The following is a 20,849-nucleotide window of genomic DNA, read 5'->3' as shown; positions in this document are numbered from 1 at the left end:
AGATTGGGATTAGGTTTAGGTATATATTAAGGTGGGGGATTGCAGGGGTCTCCACCTTTTTGTGATGAACTGAGAAAAAAAAAGAAAACAAGCAAATGGATCTCGAACAAATGTTCTCGAGCAAACATCGTAGAACCTGATGATTGATTGGCTCTCTGAGGCTGTGCTGGTGCCCAGGTTGCCTGCTGACTTTAGCTTGCCGTGTGTGCATAGCGGTATCGCTGCCGCATTGTTGCCACATTGTGGTTGTGCTAATAGGACCCCATACTACAATAGTTGTAGTGTAGTGTGAAAAGGGAAGGACGCTTTATGTGTAATTAAGTATTCATAATTAGTGGAAATGAGGCAAGCCAGTCAAAGCCAGGAATGATTGAATGAATCGATTAATTGATGACTACACTTCTTAAGCATCCTCTTAGGACCATCCAACCCTAGGCACTGATCTTCTGTTCGTGAGCCCTAAGGGCCTTGCTTTAAATCATACAGTGCCTGTCAAAGCAGTGGCATAACACAAAATGTAGGGTCACTTGTAAAATGTGGTGAGGGGGGTGCCAGCAATGTCTACCACCCATAGACATACATTGGCCTTTTGCCACTCTAGGGCGCTGTATGATGAGGGCCCGCTGCTTTGATACTCCCATAAGTCAACATTGCTGACCAAGTATGCATCAGTTGGCTCCCTGCCATGCTAACCAATGCTTGTCAAGTTGTTGTTTTGGTTTGTTTGCTATGAGGTTAATTTGGTGTTGCCCTATTGGCCCAATGTGACATCTTTAACATCAGCCAATATCTTTGGGTTCCACGAGAACTTTCAATAGCCTTTCACGGGGGACGGGGTGTCAGTGAATAGCGTCTGGTGATGGCAAATAGGGATTCCTGGTGTAATTTGGCACCTGCACTAGGCACAGAAGCATGAAGAGCAGGTGCGTTGCAATGTATTGTGAAGCTTAATGTTCCATCAACTAAGTCAGAAGACACTTAGGACCTGAGTTAAAAAAAAAGCTATTTTCAATGGGATTTTCCCATAGAAAAAAGCTTTTGTAAATCAGACCCTTGTCTTCCCCGCAACCCATTGCGCTTTTATATGACAATTTGGCATAAAGAATTTGAAGAAAAATGTAGTTTGCGCAGTGACAAGTAGTGTGTGCTAAGCTAACCTCTCCACCCATGTGCTCTGCACAGGCAAATCAAGGAAATCCGCAGAGCAGACCCCACAGGTGTGCCCTCCACACGAGTCCTCATGAAGGTCTTAACCAGCTGCAATGCTGTAAGTGTCTTTTCTTGGTCCTCAATGCTAAGCATCCAAAGAGCTATCATTATTGATGCGATCCTATGACGTGTTCTGACATGCATTTTGTTTCTCTACTGTAGTCTAAAACACTAAGCCCTGGCAACATGGAGGCGTTTGAGTGCCACACTGAGGTAAGGAACCCCAGGAGACGTTGATCCTGTGTAGAGTTTGTGTCCTTTCTTGTATTGTGTTCATTTGGCTAAGGCGAACAAATGCAGAGTCCTTCTGCTTGTACGTTGGCACCTGGAGACGGAGGGGGAAGTACCATACTCTTATGGTTCATGCAATGGGTTTGGACAGAAGTGTCATGTGATCTTGCCCCAATTTCCTGTGTCTTAGCTGCTCAACTGTAATTCTTGGACAGTGTTTACTACCGATTATCACTCAACCAAAGTCGGAAGTCATGAACAGTCAGTCCTGTATGTGCTGGGCGAGGCCAACTGAAGGTAGCAGTTGGTCACAAGGAATTTGACAGGAAAGGACCAGCAGAGCGGGCCTATTGGCAGTGTTAGCCCTAAAGGCAGGGATTCTAAACTAGGCCATAGTTCGGTAAGAGGAAACATACACAGTTTTGGTGGACTACAGTTTCCAGTGCTTATAATCGCACACCTTTAGTGATACCAAATTCCCAATTTGAATTCTCACTAGCACCCAAATGCAATAATGGTACGCCATTCAAATGACCAGATATCTCTGTGACTGGGACTTTTCATTTCACAAACGAATGCATTCTGGTACATGTAGTCTTGAAAAAAACAGTTGAACAAATTGTGCTTCAGCTCTTGATTCCAGACATTTGCAGCAGAAAAGTGCATCACTAAAAAACATTTTTACATTATCATTGAGTGATTTGTAGCAGAAAAGTGCGCGACTGAAAAACATTGTTGCATTATCATTGACATTTTATGGTTATCCTATGCACAATCGGGGCTCGCAAAATCTAGCCCACTAGCATTGGCAAGTAGTTTTTATGCAGGGCTAGTACCATTTGCATGATATTTGACTTTGCTGGTGAGTATGGGGATGTTAGAAACTTCTTTTTTATTTACTGCAAACACACTTTGTTCTCAGTAAATGTCAAATACAGGTTTCACTGTGCATGCTTGACAGCATTGCAGCAAATATGAAGTGTGCTTATGGCAACATGTACCATTTTACAAAAAGCACTGGTAAATATTTTTTCACCAGTCACCTTGGGGCAAGTGCATTTCTCTTAGCTCGAGTATGTAAAATTAGGAACTCACCCTGCCGGTCTAGTGGGGATTTTAAAGAATTTGCAAGGGCTAATTAATGTAAGGCAAAGTGACTAAGAAGCAGGGAACGAGTGCAATTCATGCTGCAAAACAATGATGGGGATGGTACTAACTTGAAAATCAATTGGCTTTGAAATATAAAAATTGCTTGTGCAAAATTTGAAAATTTAGATTTTGTCAATTTTGTGAGAACGTGAAGTAAATAATGCCAATTTCACCAAATAAAAAATAGTCAAACATTTACTGAAATTAGTAATTTTGCATACACTAAAATCCACAAAATTGATTTTGCCAATTTTGAAATTCAGCAGACAAACTATTTCTGGATAATTAATTTTAGCGGACTAAGTGAAAATGGTGTACTTACTTTTTCACATTGTTTTACTTTTTTTTAAAAACCTACAAACTAACTTTTGTTGGAACATTTTCAAAGCACACAAGTCTAAATTGTACTCTAGATTTCCACTTAATTTGCAGACAGAAAATTGGAAACCTGAATTTTGCCCGGGGGTTGCTCAGCAAACTAAGTGAAAACTGCTGAAATGACCTTTTGCAAACATTTTGAGGGAAATAAAATCCAGAAACTTAATCTTTTTAAAGAATATTTTTGCAACAATTCTCAAGAGGCATCTTAAATAATAAATTAAGCCCATTGTAATTTCTTGAAGTGAAACATTATGAATTTTGCCACCGGAATTTACATTTTGCAACGCACTCATTTTAAGTATGGAATCATCTTCGACATATCTCGAAACATTAAAAAGTTGAATGCAGTGTTTGGGTGAGCGAGGAGAATAGGTTCTGCCTCTTCATAGGCTTATATCAATACAGTTAATTCACAAATGTGAGGAACCAGGGTCAGACTGTGCCATAAAATTGTCTTGGGCACCAATGAAAAAGTGGCCCACAGTTGCAAATGGCTATTTATTCCTTTTGTGACTCCGTTTGAATAGTAACCAAGAGGGAGTATTTTGACAAAGTGTGATGCAAATTGTGCATTTTAAAGAATATTTATTCAGCAACACTGGTCTAAACTACCACTGCAGAGTGAATTAACTCATCAAACTGGCCCAAATTGGCACAAAAGGTGGCCCACTTTGACCCCGAAAACTGGTCCACACCAGCATTTTGTGTTATTGGTTTGGCTATTAGCCTATTGCCCTATTGGCCAGTCCGAGCCTGTGAGGAACATGGCATACATTCTAAGTATCGAAAGCAGGATACTGTTCAGGGTGAAGTGTATGGAACCTGCAGCTTCCTCAGTTTTGATTGTTAAGTGACCAGTTTCCTTTTTTCCGCTTGTAGGCCGAGATCAGGAGGTTCCCGTTTTTGGGGCCTCACTTTGGTGATGACGGGATCTGCCATCTGATTGGTGAGTTTGAAAGAAAATGGCTGCCTTTCTGGCACATGTCTAAGTTGGAAGCCTTACTAGGGTGCCTAATGTGTGTTTATGAAATGGCATGGGAACGTTGAATGTTGTTTGCAGAGAATCACAGCAGAGAGGTTCTGGTGTGTTTAAGAAGGGGGCTGTCTCATCCTTTGAAGGGTGTGAAAAGCAGCAGTGTTACCATCCCATACTTATAAATAAAGCATTGTGAAGCTATGTTGCCGGAGATAGGAGAGGATGTTGATTGACATGATCTTGAAGCGAGTGGCTTCTGAAGTGGTGAAGAGACGTAATTGGAAGTATATGTCCAAGTGGGATTAACCTATCTGGCACAAACAAAAGTATGTGTTATCTGATGGCATATCATAAAAGAGCATCATTACAGCAAAGGCGCGCGGTAAAAGGTAACCGTGTATTATTCCGGTTGTGGACTGCAGTTGCTGTATTTTATTTGCAAGATAATAAACCATAATGCCAAAGGTAGAGTTTTGGAAAATGTCACCAGACTCCCGAAATTGCATCATAGGACCATCATGCGTGGTTATGTGTTATGCATCCCCTCTTAGAACATGCTCCCTTTCTTGTGCCTCTGCTCTTAATCTGGCTGCCACATGGTTACTTTTGTGCAACTCAATAAATGCCTATGAAATGGATTCTCGTGCTGCATGCAGCAAAGAGGTGTGCACCTTCTAACCCAATGGTTTTCAGATCTTCTCTTCTGAGGTCTTTCCAACATTTTGGAAGATTATAATATTCCCAAACTATTAATTCAGAAGATTAGCAGGATTTTTTTTAGAATTACAGCACCAGAGAGTTATATATAAACACGGTGCTGATATGATTGGCAGAGATCGGTGCACTTTACAAACAGTTCTAATGTTCTAATTGTTCTCATGGAATGTTCTAACAATCTATAGAGAGGGTGTGCACCAGGCGGGAGATGCTGTTGTGATAATGTTTTCCAGTGAAATATGTGTAGGCCTCTCTCTTGCATGTGGCTTCTGTGGGGAGGGCATGTGTGATCCATCTGCTTTGGTATTTACTTGTCATCAGTAGGAAGGCGCACCTGCAACCATTAGAAAGTAAAAATGATGGGCACTGGTTCAAATAGACAGGGGGCATTGGCTGCATGGTAATGCAAGCTTAGGTGGCACACGCGCCCATCACATCACTAAAACGCTCCAGAAAGCTACTTTTGAAGCAAATCTACTGGAGGGTGTGCATTTTGAGGGCATTCTGAGGTCGTATTTTTTTGTTGCATGGCCGCGGCAAGTGCAGACCACCTAGGAGTTTCTGTGAAGAATGCAACAATTCTATGAACTTCAGCGCTCTCACCTCTTTCATCCTCTACCACCAAGAGGAAGCTGTGGCCGCAGCATAGCAACAGAAACAGTGCAACACCAGAGGGTCAAAGCCTACTTCCCTGTTCCTTCAGAGCCTCTTAGAGATGAGCATTGTGGTTTTGCTTGCAACAGACTTTTCTTTTTCATTAATGTACTGTGTCTGTTTGTTTTCAATTTTTTGGCGGGATTCCACAGAGAGCAGTAAGAAGCGACGAAAGGTACTATCGTGGCCCTTTCCACTGAGGCGCGGCTCCGCCCTGACTTCGGAGTCTTCCGATGCGCTGGATGGAGTTCTGAAGGCAACACTGTTTGACCAGCCTTTGGCAATTGTCTGCGATGAGGACTCCCTTCCGAAGCCCATCATGGTAAGCTAACAAATACCTGTGTCCTGGATGCCGTCTGAGATGGCCGCCCAGCCAGTGCAGTAACTTTGCTGAAAATGTTGGGGGGACACGGCGTCTGAAGAAAAGGTGCCCCAGCCAAATGAATGGGGACAAAATGGTGTGCCATGAAAGTTGGGGGGGACAAACACCCCCATCGTCCCCCCCTAAAATGACGCCCATGCGCCCAGCCACCCGTGCCTTTGGTTCAAGGTGCTCAGTTGACAAAGCCAGCTGGGCCAGAATTACAGTTAGGCCTTGTAGGGTCAGGACTGTGAGCGCCAGTGCCCAAAGGGGTGCTCTGTGCCTGTTGACAGCAAAAGACATCTGTCACGCGCCTTTGCTGGTGGCCTGTAAGAAATAGAGTGCAGTTTGCAAGGATCAATAGATGTGCCAAATTCATGCTGCCAATTGGTTGAATGGGAGGTAAATTAGATCCGGAGCACAATGCTCTGAAATACTTCTATGAATCGACAAATTAGAAAAAGAATGGCCGAAGGCAATGTAAAGTTGCCACTGTGGCCTGCAGGTGCTCTTATTGTGGTGGGCACCCTGCTCTGGGGGGAGATGGTATTTCAGTTTTCAGCCCAATTCAATGGAAACGCAATTGATACATATTTGCAGAGGGCTAATGCTCACAGTCCCATCACCAGGTCCTTGCCGACCTAGCTATCTTCTGTAACAGAGTAGATTCTATTTAGTCTCTGCGTCTGTCTTTTCTCTCTCACTACATTCACTCCTTTTTGTGTCTTAGGCTCTCTGCACGACTCTGAACTAGGCTTCCATCTAGTTTCACATACAAGGGGAGATAGTTTCAGGGGAGGAAGCTCTAACCCAATGGGAGTGAGTCCACCGCCTCATTCCATGCTGGCCCGACACGAGCCGCCAGATGACGATGGTATCCACCCACATGTAAAGCAATGCCCTCAAATGTCATTAAGTTGCTGCTGTGTTACCATTGTTTTATACAATAGTCCAAAAATCCTAAATGTGTCACCCTTTCTGAATCCCAGAAACTTTAGAGTGCCGTTGAGTTTCTTGATACACCCCCCACCCCCACACACACAATTTCATAAACGATATCATTCAATTTAGCTTTGACTGGTTGATTTTTAGAAACAGTCTTTGCTTCTCAGACATACTCAGGAATATAGAATCGCGTCAAACAATGAGGCTTGAAGTGTGATTTCCACATGATCGACACCTATCTTTGCTCACTCAACACTAATAAGCTAGCCGTCTGTGGCACTTTAATTGCCAGTTGCGGTTCCTACTCTTAGGAAAATACTCCCGCTGGACATGCGTCAAGAACCTAATCATATGTGGTTCAGAAAAGCACTTTAAACTCTACATTTCAGGAAAGCCTCACTGAACACAGCTGAAACTCGAGTGGACCTTTTCGACCCTGTCTGGACGTCCTTATGCCTCTGTTGCTCTTTAAAGTTTTTACCCTTACAGACAGGAAGAAGCTTAAGCAATTTCGCCCTTTCAAAGCCAAGAGAATCTGTCAATATTTACCAGCTGGCGCACTGGCCCTTTGTCTACATTTTTGGCCTCTTTCTATGTTGCTTCCCCCTTCTGACACGCTGGCCCTTTGTCTATGTTTGCTGCCTCTTTCTATGTTGTTACCCCCTTCTTCTTTCTGAATGCTCCCTCACGAAACTTGTATGCATGTGGTGCCTAATAAGACACCACATAAATAACATCCCGCCTTCTGTTTGGAACACCACCTCACGTGAGGCGCGATGACATCAGCAAAACGGAAATATCAAGGCCTTATCTTCAGGGGGCATGAGAGGGCCTTACTATCACAGTAGGGCAGGTTAGGACTGGCATGTCAGTGTGCGAGCCTCTCTCAAGTGTTACTTTAATGTATTGGTGATTTATGAAGTGCTGGAAATGCAAAACAATTCAATTGTGTGCCCTGATATCTTTTGAGCTGCTTGTGGTGAAGCCAAGCCATGTATTGCTAATGTACGCCCAGAGTTACAAAATCATTTCTGCACCAAAGATTAATTATGTTCCCTGTCGTGTTTAATTCCCGTAGGATATTCTTACCATCCTTTGCCTGAAAGGTCCTTTTGTGGAGGGAATATTTCGAAAAAATGCCAACGAAAAGGCCCGGAAGGAGCTGAAAGAAGAGCTCAACTCTGGGAGGGCGGTGGACCTGGAAAGCAAACCTGTGCATTTACTCGCAGTCGTTTTCAAGGTAACGATCCTCTTATCTAAACCAAGTCAAATATTCATGATCTACTGAAGCTTTTGAGGATGGTAAACATCCAAACATGTATATACAGTCATTACACATTGCAGAACAATCAGTTACCATCGTCGTCTTTATGCCATGTAAGCTAAAATCCTGTGTTATAAACTGGAGGGCCTTAAGGCCCATGGGTGTTTGGCGCAATATAAGAATTAGATAGACATAGATAGACAGACAGAGAGACAGGTAGATAGATTAGATAGATAGATAGATAGATAGATAGATAGATAGATAGATAGATAGATAGATAGATAGATAGATAGATAGATAGATAGATAGATAGATGGATGGATGGATGGATGGATAGATAGATAGATAGATAGATAGATAGATAGATAGATAGATAGATAGATAGATAGATAGAGTGCCATATTGTAAGCGAGTTGCGACGTAACTCTCTTGGCATATCAATATCACATCACACACCCAGATCCTGCATTCTCTCAGTGATCGACTGGTAGAGGTGTGCCCTGTTGATCTGTTTGCGCAAGATCAGGGTCTGTGTAGGGCAGAGTCGATGTAAGTGGCCTGGTGACAAAAAGGAAGCAGAAAAGTGAAAAGAAGAAAAAGAGATCAAAGAAAACAGGAAATATTAGAATCGAACCGGAGCATGAAAAGAGCGACAGCGAAGGGCAGTAAAGGAATGAATACAAATAGAGAAAGGTTGTGGCAAAGAAAAGATGAAAGGAAAGGGTCACCCAGCTACTTGGCGATTGAATATTTTCCAGTTAGGCACAGTTGAGGGCATTTCATTGTGTATGTACCACTTTTATTCAGCCATATCAGTCAGCAATTAGTCTACAATGGTAGTTGCATGGAGAATGTTTGACAAAGCCTTTGTAGAAGGCATTACACCGTAAATGGTTTATATCTATGATGGCCGTGCTGAATGGGACAACCGACTAGGCATGCACACTAATGAGAGTATGTGAGGACGCACTCTGAGTGGCAGACAACCTGCTGCCATCTTCTTAGCCAGGGAAGTGAGCCAGAGAGTTCTTAAGCAATATTCACTCATTTACGTGGCCAGGAACAGCCTGCACAATTGCTAGGTCCTTTAACAAAGGTCCTCCCTCGTGTTGTTTCCATCATGCACAGCCCATGGAACAGGTGATTATTGCTAGTGCCACTCCAGGTTTGATAACCGGGGTGCTGATAGCTATTTTGTTTCTCAAATAATGGCCTGTTGGGTCCCTGCAAACCATTGTTTGAGCGAGGAAGAAAATCACTTAAGATGGCCACCATGGAAATGGTAGTTGCGGCTCTCTGCGCAGCCCCGCTTACATTTCCATAGTGGGCTCTGTGGGCCAAAGAGTTGGGCGACAATGAAGTGGGGGGTGCGCAGGTAAGTTTGGCTGGGGATTGGGCCCCGCTAGGGGATTTGTGGGAACAAGACAGCACTAATCTGGAGAGTGATTGCCTTACACAGGCAAGGGCCAGTTATGAGCAACACACAGCTTTCTGTGAGCCTCGGTTGACATTGTTAGATTTAACCCAGGTTTGGAGCAACCTGATTGGCTGCCGCACATGTCCTTAGGTGGCTAATGTACGTTTTGGTGGTGTCCCTTCAAACACTTTAACAAAACCCTTTTTCCATGGCAGGATTTCCTCCGAAGCATTCCACATATGCTGCTGTCCTCAGACCTTTATCCCCAGTGGATGGAAGCTCTGGAAAAGCAAAACATGAGTGAACAAATTGAAGACATCAAAAAGTAAGTGATATGACAGCCAGGGAGGCAGACAAATGCCTTGCAAATGGGAGTGAGTTTGTGGGTGTAAGAAAGCACTAGTCACCCCTTCCTGGGAGGCTCAGCGAATGAATCCCTGCGGCCTCTGGAGGGGATTCAGCATCAAGGGTCTCATAATGACAAGGCTATGCTTTGTTTATACTAATAGGGAGCGATAGGGTTGTGTAGAGTATTAAAAACACCAAAGCACTTGGGATCACTATACTGAGATCTTCTCCCACCCACCCGAGCACTTTGGACCTGATTTACAAAAGTGTTCTACAATGGCGCAATCCCATTAAAAAAAGGCTTTGAAAATCGTGCACTCTGCCTCTTGAAGTGTGTTGATAGCTCAATTAATGTATACTCATAAAAATAACTGTTGCTCATTGCACACATTGTAGACCTTCTTAGAGGGCAGCAATTACATTGTGTTGTATTATACTGAATAATGGGCTTCATTACAATGTTGGTGATGCAGTAACATTTTCTGGTAATAATTCAGCGAGCACCACTTTTATTTAGCAGTAACGTTTTTCTACCAGTTGTACTGCATCACGGAATGCCAAGCATATATGTGAAAGATTCAGCAATTCTCCAAAAATGGCAGGATTCACTGCAGTGGACACTTGCTGTAAATCTGTGAGAAAAAAACCTAAAGTACTATGTACTCCAAAAATGAGAATCAACACTGGATTACCACCAGTCGTAATCCACCATGCCAAGTGGCGGCAATGGTAAACGAGTTTAGTGATCATTTGGAAAATCGCAGAATTACAGCCTTACTCGTTAGTTGCCCAGTGCACCCTCAGAAGATTACAGGGACTCTTGCTGTATAAAATAACAGAGTAAAAGGATTCCTATTTATATTGAGGCTTTTTGCTTCACAATATAGGGTGTCCCATTGGTGACTTCCTAACCTCTACTGTGACACCCTGGCAGGGGAAACCTTGGATAATTGTTTCTATTTTGCCCAGTTGAAGCACATTTTAGGGAAACACTTCTTTTTTCCATCCGTAAAAACAGAGGTTTTTACTCAGACCTGTTCCTTTACTTTATAATTCCTACTTTAACTGAAAGTCAAACTGCATCAGTCCTTAAGCCGTTTGATAACCTTTCTATGATTTTCATGGGATAATTGCTCCTCCCAGACAGAATCTCCTGTGGAATGCTAGCGGACTGCAGATTTATAAGAGTTAATAAAGTCAGCGTTTAATATTACATTAAAAATCCTGCCTATAAAACCCTGCACAGACCAGCCCTGGATTCCTTTCAAGCCATTTGATTATTGCTGTATAACTATAGATACATTTGTTTTTAGTTTTGGTTGTAAATGGGATTGTATCCAGTTTACAGAACACATAATATTAATATGGGATTGTCTATACGTTTTTGTTTTATGGTATTTACATTAGCATGCTTTGGTTTCTTCCACGAACACATTTCTTCCAAATATTGAAATGAGACATTTCGTCGAAATATTTAATTTATTGACTTGCTAGGGTCTTACGTGCGGCTTTGACTACTTTATACCATTTTTTATTATCTCCTGTAGAGGCTGCTGAGAGATTTTTTGATTTCCTTTAAATAATGGTCCTATTTTAAATATCATTGATATAGGTGACAAATAATAGTTAAACCATTGTGTAGTTAAAAATCAAACAAATATGAAAAGGAAGTTTTCCATTTCAATGTTCTTTATATAAACTGTGGAACAGCATTCTGATTATGTTGCATGACGGGAAACTGCTCGAGTTTAGAAAGGTCAAGGCGGCAGGCGGTCAAGAAGGGCTTGAAAAATAGAGATTGAGAAAGGTCAGAATGATAGTTGTTAGGGATGTGGTATACAAAATAAAGTACCACCAAAATAAATAAGAAAGGAAGACTTGACTGCACAAAGAGGCACCTTTGAAAAATAGCCACACATATGTGGCAGATGCAAGCAGGACCAGTCTTTCAATCAGGCAATTCTCGAGGGCCGCCTAAGGCACCATCGGTGCAGGGATTCCTAGTGGGGCAGTTTATCCCTTGATTGATTACATTTGGGCACATGGTGAAGGTGAAAGGCCCAAAATGGCACCACACCTTGGATAGAGTCAATCCGTTCACCGGCCCTGCATGACAGTAATACATTCACTCCTTACTGTCAGAGAATGCGTGCTCTCTGACATCATGAAATAATCCTCTGACACTATTATTCATGTACTAATGGTACCACCCGGCACTGAACTGGTCTGTTCCTGGCATGCACGTGCGAGTCTGTTACAGCCTTGTGTATGTTTTATTGTGTCATAACATCTGTCGATTGAAAAATCTAAAAATCTGCAATTTCCCGACAATTTGCCTATATTGATAACACATGGCCATACCCCACGCAACCCCTGTGTAGGGCGAATGGGTGGGGTTGGTCAAATGTCAGTATCGCCAGTACACCCCAGACTGGTAGCCGACCTTGTGTCCTAACTTCCTATTATTGGAAAAGTCGCAAAATCGGAAATCTCCCAAAATGGCCTCCACTGATGGCACAGGGCCGGACCAGGCTCTGTGCAGGGCGTATGGGTGGGGTTGTTCAGATTTCATGATCACCAGTACACCCCAGACTGGAATGCCGACCTCAGGCGAAAATTTAAGCCCACCAACTGTTGTGTGGCTGGAGCCAACAATCGCAAAATCAGCAATCTCTGTAAATCCCCTACACTGATAGCACAGGGCCGGACTCCGCTCTGCAGGGCGAATGGGAGGGTTGGTTGAATTTCACTATATCCAGTACACCCCAGACTGGTATGCCAACCTTGGGCCAACATTTCAGCCCACCAACCGTTATGGGGCTGGAGCCAACTTCGAACATACAAACACACTTTCACAAATATATATATATATATATATATATATATATATATATATATATATATATATATATATATATATATATATATATATAATCTATGGACGTTGGTATACTATGTTGCATTTCCCTGATATTATAATTATTGATATATTTATTGCTATTATTATTACCATATTGTTTAGTATTAATATTTCTATTATAAATATTTATATTAAAAATAACAAACAATAATTATAATAATGATCATAATAGCCATTAAAAACGTCATCTTCAACTATAAACTGAAACAGGTTGGGTTGTATGGCACAAATAGCTGTTGTCCAGCAGCAGTTCTCCAAAACCGAGTGAAAGATGTATTTAATGTTGGAGACCTGTATCTGTGGCCACATGCCGACACTAGTGACTGTGCACACAGGCACACTCATATGTGAATGTATTAATTCCAAAGAATAGCTCACGTGCATTCTTCACTCAAGACTTTGCGGTTAACAAGTGATTGACTACAAAAAATTGCCTGCTGTGGATTTCTGGGTCTTTGTTTTTTTAATGTGTAGAATTTCTTTTTTTCCTCTTTTCAAAAAATTCTTCATGTGGGTTGGGCAGTGGTTTCCTTTTCCGTTTTTGAAGCTGTTGGAAATAGAGAAGTGGTGTGTGTTGTAATCTGACTGTGTTTGTTCTGTTTCTTTAATGCAGGGTTGCAGACAAGTTGCCAAGGCCCAACCTGCTTCTTCTCAGGCACTTAATGTGTGTTCTGCACCATATCAGTCAACAGGCCAGAATCAACAAGATGGACGCCAGCAACCTGGCCATCTGCATAGGACCCAATCTGCTGAATCCTGATCAGAAGGGAAGCCAGCCCCTGGAGGTGCAAAAACTGCTTAACGACAAGGTAAGCTTGGTACAGACGTTGTTACTGCTCTTGAGCTGTGTTGTTCACATTGTTAACTTTCCCCCTATCAGCTGTGCTATTGGAACTCAATGTCAAAGTGTGTTGGGTGGAAGTATATAAGTAGAAGGCAATGGTGGAGACAATAGCTGTTTGCTATCTAGGACATGTTTTGAAAAGAGAGTTTAGGAGTGTACCAACCATTGGTTGCTCTGCTTCTGGAAAGTAATCTGGGATACCACCAAACACTTTCTGTGTTTGGTACATTACATAGTACCTATCTCCAAGTCCAGTCCTTGAGAGCACCAACTACACCATGTTTTCATTATACCCATTGACTTTGTAAATAACTCCCATTTACGTTCACTGTATGCAAATGCATTTTGTGTGGCTATCCTGAAAACATGGAAATGCCCTCCATACAGTGAACACATCCAATGAATTTACGTATCTGGAATGGATATTTCACCTCCTACATATTGTGAACATCAGCCTTGAACAAAGTAAGGTCATCCTAACAGTAGTCTCTGTGAGGTTCTGACAGTGCTGGATGGCCCCACCTGACACTGCAATCAATGCAGAAAACTGTCTGTAAAGGGTAGATGGTTGGCTGTCATTGGTCACTTGGTTCTTACTAAAGGACAGAAGTCAGCCAGTGGCATAGTAGGGTGTATTGTTACGTTAGTGTGGGGGCTTCAAGGGCAAGTGTGATCATGGCACATGTGAGATCATTAATACCATCAAGAGGCAACATGGCACAGGAGCTACAAATGGGCACCATTTCTGGTGTGATTTGAAGGATCTGCCAATCCCTATAATGATTCTTGACGCTAGTTTGGAATCCATCCACTATCGGCTGGGGGGAGGGGTTCAATCATGATGCATTAACAGTTATTAAGTAAACTTGATTTTGTTGTTTTTGCAGGTGAAGGCACTGGTAGAGTTTTTCATTGAAAACTGCTTTGACATCTTTGGGGATGATTTATCGCTGTTGCTTTGCACACCTGGTGAGGATTCGCTGGAGCAGGCAGTCAGAACAGGTAAGTGCCCACGCAACCTGTCATAGATTCATTGTATATAAATAATCGGGTGTCCTTAACTCTTTGGAAAGTACTCAATTTAAAGTATGATCTGCGCAAGGACTTGCAGATCTGCAATGTGTTTAGACCTCTATAATCTGTCAAAACTCAGCAAAAAACACCAATGGCAATATCGGTTGAGCACAAGCAAGATGGTCATGCTTCAGGGCAGCCACTGGTTAAGAGTGCCTAGGGAGGATAGGCACCAGCGTGTTGAAGTAGATCATTGAGGCAATTCAGTGTTAGGCTGAGTTGGCAAGCCCGGCCATCGGTGGAAGGCCACATTACTGTCTGTTCATCAGCAACTTAAATTTATTATAAAAAGGCAAGTACAACATAAAAAAGGAAATGATTACTGATAGGTTCTGGGTAAACATCTGGGGCTTTGGGGGTCGCACGCAGGGTTGTAGTGCAAACAGTAAGAACAATTCAAAATAAAACAAGAAATAAAAAACATTGAAAAGACATGGAACCCAAGCTGTAGCCTGATGAATCTTATATTCTGGTGGATTGTGCCTGTTAACAGGCAAAATTTTTAAAAAATACAGTAGGAAACTCAAGCAGGATCCCGAAACCTGTCTTCTAGTTCTACTGGGGAGTTCTGATGGCAGGCTGTTGATATAGAGTTGCATAAGTGTTTAGCCGGGACGGCCTTCGATGCAGATGGAGTACACGGAGTGCCGACATGTTTCAACCCAATGAAGAGCCTTTGTCCTCAGTCACCATCTAATGAAAGCTATATGGTTCTGCATTGCAAATCCGACTTTTGTGGGTCCTGACCCTAGAAATAAAGTATACAGATATTTATAGGGTACACATAATGTAGGACTGCATAGAGCCAGGTATCTATGTACAAGACGGGAAATCCTAGCATGCGGTTTTTCTTGGTTCTCTGTGCCTCAGTCAACCAACCTCACAACAAATGGCCTATGGTGTGTACACCATGCACCAGTGCATTGATCTGCATGTTCACTGTGACACGAAAGCTCCGGGCTAGAACGAAGAGGTCTTATACACAGAGCCAGCTCTTCTTTCCTTATTCTGAACCCAAGAAAACAAACCATTCTAGAATGTGTCCAGTCCAAGGCATATATACTATATGTTTCCATATGGAAATGCAGCGAGCAGAATGAATTGATCACTTGAACAAACAAGAAACCATGACTATGAGATCCCAAAACTGAGACGGCCCGCATGAAGAGGAACAGCTGGCACACGATGAGCTTTAATAAAACATGTTGTTAAATCTAGAAAATATTGCTTCAAGATGAAGTAAATGCGTCTGCGGCCCCCAGTCCGATTTAGCACGAGCGAGTCTCCCAAATTAGTTAACATGGCCAATAATTAGAAAACGCTGCTAAAATTAAATGTAAAGATCATAAATGACCCCAAATCTTCCTGATAAAAAGATAAAAGGATCAAAGTAATCTGCAATGCACTACCAAGCATTGACTAAATCAAGCAATATGAGCCACAGCTCTTGAACAGATCTCCAGGCCAGCAAGGGGAGTAATGGACTCCCTGGCAGCCCTCAGGTTGCCCTGAGACCGATGCATGTCTGTGGTTGGAGGGGAAACTCAGCAGCCACCTCACCATAAAGTCATCAATATAAAGTCAAGTCTCATGGCAAGCAGATGAGGGACAGCAGTCAAAATGGCACTTTGATTAGGGCACTCTGATTAGGGCAGCATACATGTTTGCCCTGGCCCTCGTTACACACCCTATTTTGTTAATTATGTCCATCAATTGTAATAACCATTTAAAAATATTATTGCTGTTCTTGCAATGTACAGACAGGAAATTATTCAATTAATATTTTTTCATGTTCCACAGAACTGTCCTCCACTCAACAAAACGACTCAGCGTATGACAGCACAGGTCCGGATGCTGAAGGCCTTTGCAGTCCCACAAACCAACAGGCACAGCAGCACTGTAGATGTGGCCACTTCGGCAGTGCTGAGAGGATGTGCCAGGCGCATCCGCATTCGGGTCCCTCCCCCATCACTGGAAGGTCTTCGGAAAGTTGCATTGGCAAGCTGGACAGGAGATCCTCCGAACCCAACCTCTTCCTTTCACCCACTGATCTTGAGCAGAGTATGACAAGACAAAAATTGACTAAGAGCCATGATGATGTCACTGCAGGTCCAAATGCCTTGGATTTTGAAGTTCAGGGTCAAGAAAATGGCAGCGAAGAGGACAATTTTCTGACCTGTCGGTACAAGAACAAAAAACCTTTAAGCCTTATGGTGAACACCAGAGAGCAGTTAGGGCTGTCCCTACCCAAAACTCCCTCCAGTTGCTCTTTAGACAGTTCCTGCTCAAACTCGGACTCTTCCGTCTTCACCTACTCACCCCAGGTTTCCCCATCGAGCCCTAAGAGGCTGTTCTTTCCACGGCATGAGTCCTTCTCCGCAAAGAAGTGCTTGGAAGGAAATAAAGTGCTTCCTGTCAACAGGCAACTCAAGAAACATTCACTGTCCTTTACCTTTCTGAGCCACAAGAAAGCTCTCACCAAAACACAAAGCTGGGAGCCTGACCAACGAAGCAAGACTCTCAGCCGCAGCAACTTAAAAAATGACTTTGAGAATGGCACTCCCCGCACGTGTGACGTTGTTCGGGAAAGTTCTGTCGATGAGCTCGCATTTTGTACGCCCTGCCAATCAAGAGCTCGTCTCATGTCAGCCGACGAGGTCTTTAGGCTGGTGGACCAGAAAAACCCTGGCAAGCCGCCGTCCTACGAGGAGGCCATACAACGGAGTGTGTCTGCTAAGCTTCCGTCCTACCGGAGCTTGACAGTGCAAACCCTGCGATCTTCTGTGATGAGCCAAGATCCCCTCTTGCCACACTCAGTGCACAAAGACAGTGTGGAGCACAGTGTGCGGGACCTCCACGCTGCCAGTCCCCAGAGCAGGCCCTGCGTACGCAATACAGCCCAGGGCCCGTCTGCCGTTCCTACGCCTGCTGAGGAGGCGCATGCGCGCGGCATCTTGACAGCGAAATTCCCAGGCTACCTGCCCAGAACTATGTCTGAAACCCAGCTGCAGAGCAGGCAGGAATGCTTTGTCCGACGATGCAGTCAGCCTCTCTTTGAGGGTTATGAGCAGATCCAGTACGCTAAGGAATCCTATGTCTAGGAAGCCGGCATGTGGGAAATTGTCAATTGCATATTGTGGACATGTAATGCAAACACAACTTCTCACAAATGAAAAACAACATACATAAGCTGTTTTAAAGACAATTATTTGCAGAGGCTCCAGTGCAGTAATGGTGTAACTAAGCATCATTTATTTGGCTACTCTGGCCATAATGGAGCAAATGGGCGCCGCTGTGGTTTTCCTTGTCCCCAAGGGGTCACTAAACTTGTATCATACATGTGTCTATGGTGTTATATATTCGAAGAATAGCGATGCGGCACCTGTGTACTTCCATTAAGTCTATGTATATAGTAAGTAGAGTTTCCATTTCTGCACAAGAAATGTAGTGCATACATGTACATTTCTTTTAGGTTTCAGCCCATATTTAATAGCACGTACCTCTAAGTTATGGCCCTGGTTCTGCAGGTGTGAATCAGGAGAGTTGTGTTCGCTCCATTTTACTTCCACTACAATAAAGCACTTTGATGTATGGAGCAATGTTGGCGTTTGTTATTCTGCGAACCTATAAACCCATGACATAAATACGCAGGCATTTCACCCCTGTTTTCTTATGCCAAAGGCACACTTCCAATTTCGACAAATGTGAACCAGATCACACTGCATAGAACGCAAAAATTGGGAGCCTTGCCTAAGCGCGTGGGTGGAGCATTCATTTTGCCCCAAGAAATATACAATCTGGCCTCATAGTAAGGGAGGTGTGCCCAAAATGGCCCTTCAACTGGATTGGCATAAACCCTTGTGGGGGGTGGGGTTGGAAAAATGACCCCCAACGCATGCCCTCGTATTGGCGGCCCACTTGGCAGTCACCTTGAGTTGCCGACTTGTAGGGTCCTGGCAGCATTTGCCACCCCTGGGCAGGAACTTTAAATGGTGCCTCTTTTCGATGATATGTATTTATTACCTTTCCCCACACTGACATATGCATCAGAAACACACATTGGCATAGCTAGCAGTTTTGGCTTTTGGGGTGGCATGGGATAGGCATTTGCAAGGAAAGAATATAAATAAAGTTGTTGAATGCACCCATGGTTAGGGAATTTGAATCAAACCAATAAAGCATTTACAGCTACAATTAGTCCATTAGCGCGTGGCAAACTGTTCAGAAATGACACTGTCAGGCAATAGTTTGATGTTACTGCTTGATAGAGGTAGCTCAACTAGATCAGAGGAGAATGCGCTTTGGACGGAGGCAGGCAGTAGGTGCGATGGTCACAGGCATTAGCATGGCCTTGGGCAGTCAATGGGTGGATAAATAACCACCAAACAACACCCATAGGCTGTGTGTCCCCACTCCCATGTCATGTCCATCCTAGCTGTACCCCAATGCTAGAGATTCCCCTTAGCACCAGCTGATGGCAGAACTAAAAAGGGCTGTTTTATGATACCTTTGCTCATGTGCAATCACATTAGCACCGATGCAAACAGTGCTCAGGGGAATTCGCACTGATGCTAATGTGAGACTGCATGTACAAATAGTGAATGCACTTGTGCAAATAGCATTTGCCCGTGTGCAAACCTACCATGGTACCAAAATGCCTAAGTAGAATTAGGCCATAGTGGTTTTGCTCTGTCCAGCACTGTCTTTGGAACCGCCTTTGGACAAAATGCCAACTTTTTCTTATATGCAAGAAACGGGCTATACCCATTGCGTTCCTGGATTGGCAAATAGGATAGGATTACTGTAGCATTGTGGGCATGTATTCATGTGTATCAGCAAAACCCTGAACTGAATCTACAGCTCTGAGTGACACTCCGTGCAAAAAGTGATGCTGATCTTTTTGTATTTCATTGCTATGTAAAGTGCAAGGCAGTCTTGTGGGTGGTGATCATTTTGCTGCTGTGTGCTTCTGCAAAGAACCCTGCAAAATAAATGAGCATTGACCAAGCCAGTAGTGTTGTGTTTTGTATAGTGAAAAGCCCTTATTTGTTATGAATATTGGTGAGGGCTCAGAGCGAAGGATTGCGGGTTAAAGAGCACAATGGAAGACACTTCAGGAAGCAAATTCGAAAAAGCACAGGGGAAGAGCCCAGGGAGAGATGTTACGCGAGATTGGACGAGAAGAAATGGCACAGAATCATAAGGGGCCAAGAGAACAGGTGCGTATGGGGAAAGGGCAGGGGAGAGACAAGGCATATGGGCAATGGGTACAGGGGAGAAGGTGAACAAGAGACAGAGACAGGAAATGAGACAGAGCGAAGGTTGAGGAAGGAGGGATTAACGAAGAGAAGAGGCACATGGTGGACGCCACCATTGGGTATCACCATAGCATTACAGGGAAAAAGTGAGAAGGAATTTCACAAGGGGAGGGGGCACAAAGGTGTATTATGGATGAGCAAAACAGTATGCGTCCAGGGCCCCACCGTAGGAGGAGCCAACCCCTGGTTGATCAAAAGAAGTCGCTGCATATATTTGTTTTCAAACGATAAATACCGTGTCATGATATTGAATAGTGCGCCGAGGGGGCTCTGAGACAGCTGCCTGCCAATTGCTGACAACTGAATTGCTCGACAGGACTGGTGCAACTCGGTGGAACAAAATCACTGGCAGTCGAAGAGCGCTGGACAGCCATCTGCTGTTCAGGGAATGGCAGAAGACCTTCCTTTTTAGACTTCCCTTTGTCAGATAATGGTTGTCAGTGTAGACCAGGGGTGCCCATCAGACTCCAGCAAGTACCTTTCCACTATACTGCAGACTTTCCAGCACCACACTGTACTCAGTTGTCATATTATAGTTATGCAATATTCAGTTTTGGTCACTTGGTTTTATTGTGTTTTATTGCAAAGTTCAGACACCCTTTCCTGCCTTTCAACTTGGGGTGCTACAAAGAGACTGTATTTGCAGTTGGCACCTTATGAAACAGCAACAAATACATCTGATCAATTAATTCTGTAATGTCTGTGTTTACTTTAGTACATAAAGTTTGGGAGTAATCCATAGCACAGCTTGTTTAGCATTTGGGGTGTATATTAACTGTGAAATAATCAAAGTTGAAATGCATATTGATTAGTTTGCGTGTCTGTGTGGCTCAGAAGACAGCCCAGTGAGTTAACCACTTGTTGCAGAGAAGTATATTTACATGCAAGATCACAGTACCCCAGCCTAGAAACGAAGACTTTGCATCCTCTCTCTTCAAGGTTGACAACATTGAATAGGGAAACGTTGGTGATAGTAACACTTACTGTGCTACAAGGCCATGGACCTGCACCAGAACGCGCTCTTTATGAAAACTAACAGAA

General features: G+C 43.4%; 1 protein-coding gene across 5 annotated transcripts in view; it reads left to right on the top strand.

The window, feature by feature from the left end:
• The window catches only part of TAGAP (T cell activation RhoGTPase activating protein), a 757,603-nt gene extending 738,106 nt beyond the window's left edge, over positions 1-19,497 (top strand). For all 5 annotated transcript variants that reach the window (XM_069607892.1, XM_069607891.1, XM_069607890.1 and 2 more), the window contains 9 exons: positions 1,183-1,267; positions 1,372-1,422; positions 3,850-3,916; positions 5,470-5,639; positions 7,702-7,863; positions 9,520-9,629; positions 13,186-13,381; positions 14,304-14,418; positions 16,291-19,497. In XM_069607892.1, coding sequence (XP_069463993.1) covers positions 1,183-1,267; positions 1,372-1,422; positions 3,850-3,916; positions 5,470-5,639; positions 7,702-7,863; positions 9,520-9,629; positions 13,186-13,381; positions 14,304-14,418; positions 16,291-17,591 — 2,257 coding nt within the window. In that variant the 3' untranslated portion in view covers positions 17,592-19,497. The remainder of the gene's footprint in view (positions 1-1,182; positions 1,268-1,371; positions 1,423-3,849; positions 3,917-5,469; positions 5,640-7,701; positions 7,864-9,519; positions 9,630-13,185; positions 13,382-14,303; positions 14,419-16,290) is intronic.
• Positions 19,498-20,849: the final 1,352 nt, after the last annotated feature.

The sequence above is a fragment of the Ambystoma mexicanum genome, chromosome 4q (genome assembly GCF_040938575.1).
Source record: "Ambystoma mexicanum isolate Mex_15411 chromosome 4q, UKY_AmexF1_1, whole genome shotgun sequence".
Lineage (NCBI taxonomy): Eukaryota > Metazoa > Chordata > Amphibia > Caudata > Ambystomatidae > Ambystoma > Ambystoma mexicanum.
Note: the sequence above shows the minus strand (reverse complement) of the source record. Positions and strands in the feature narration are given on the sequence as shown.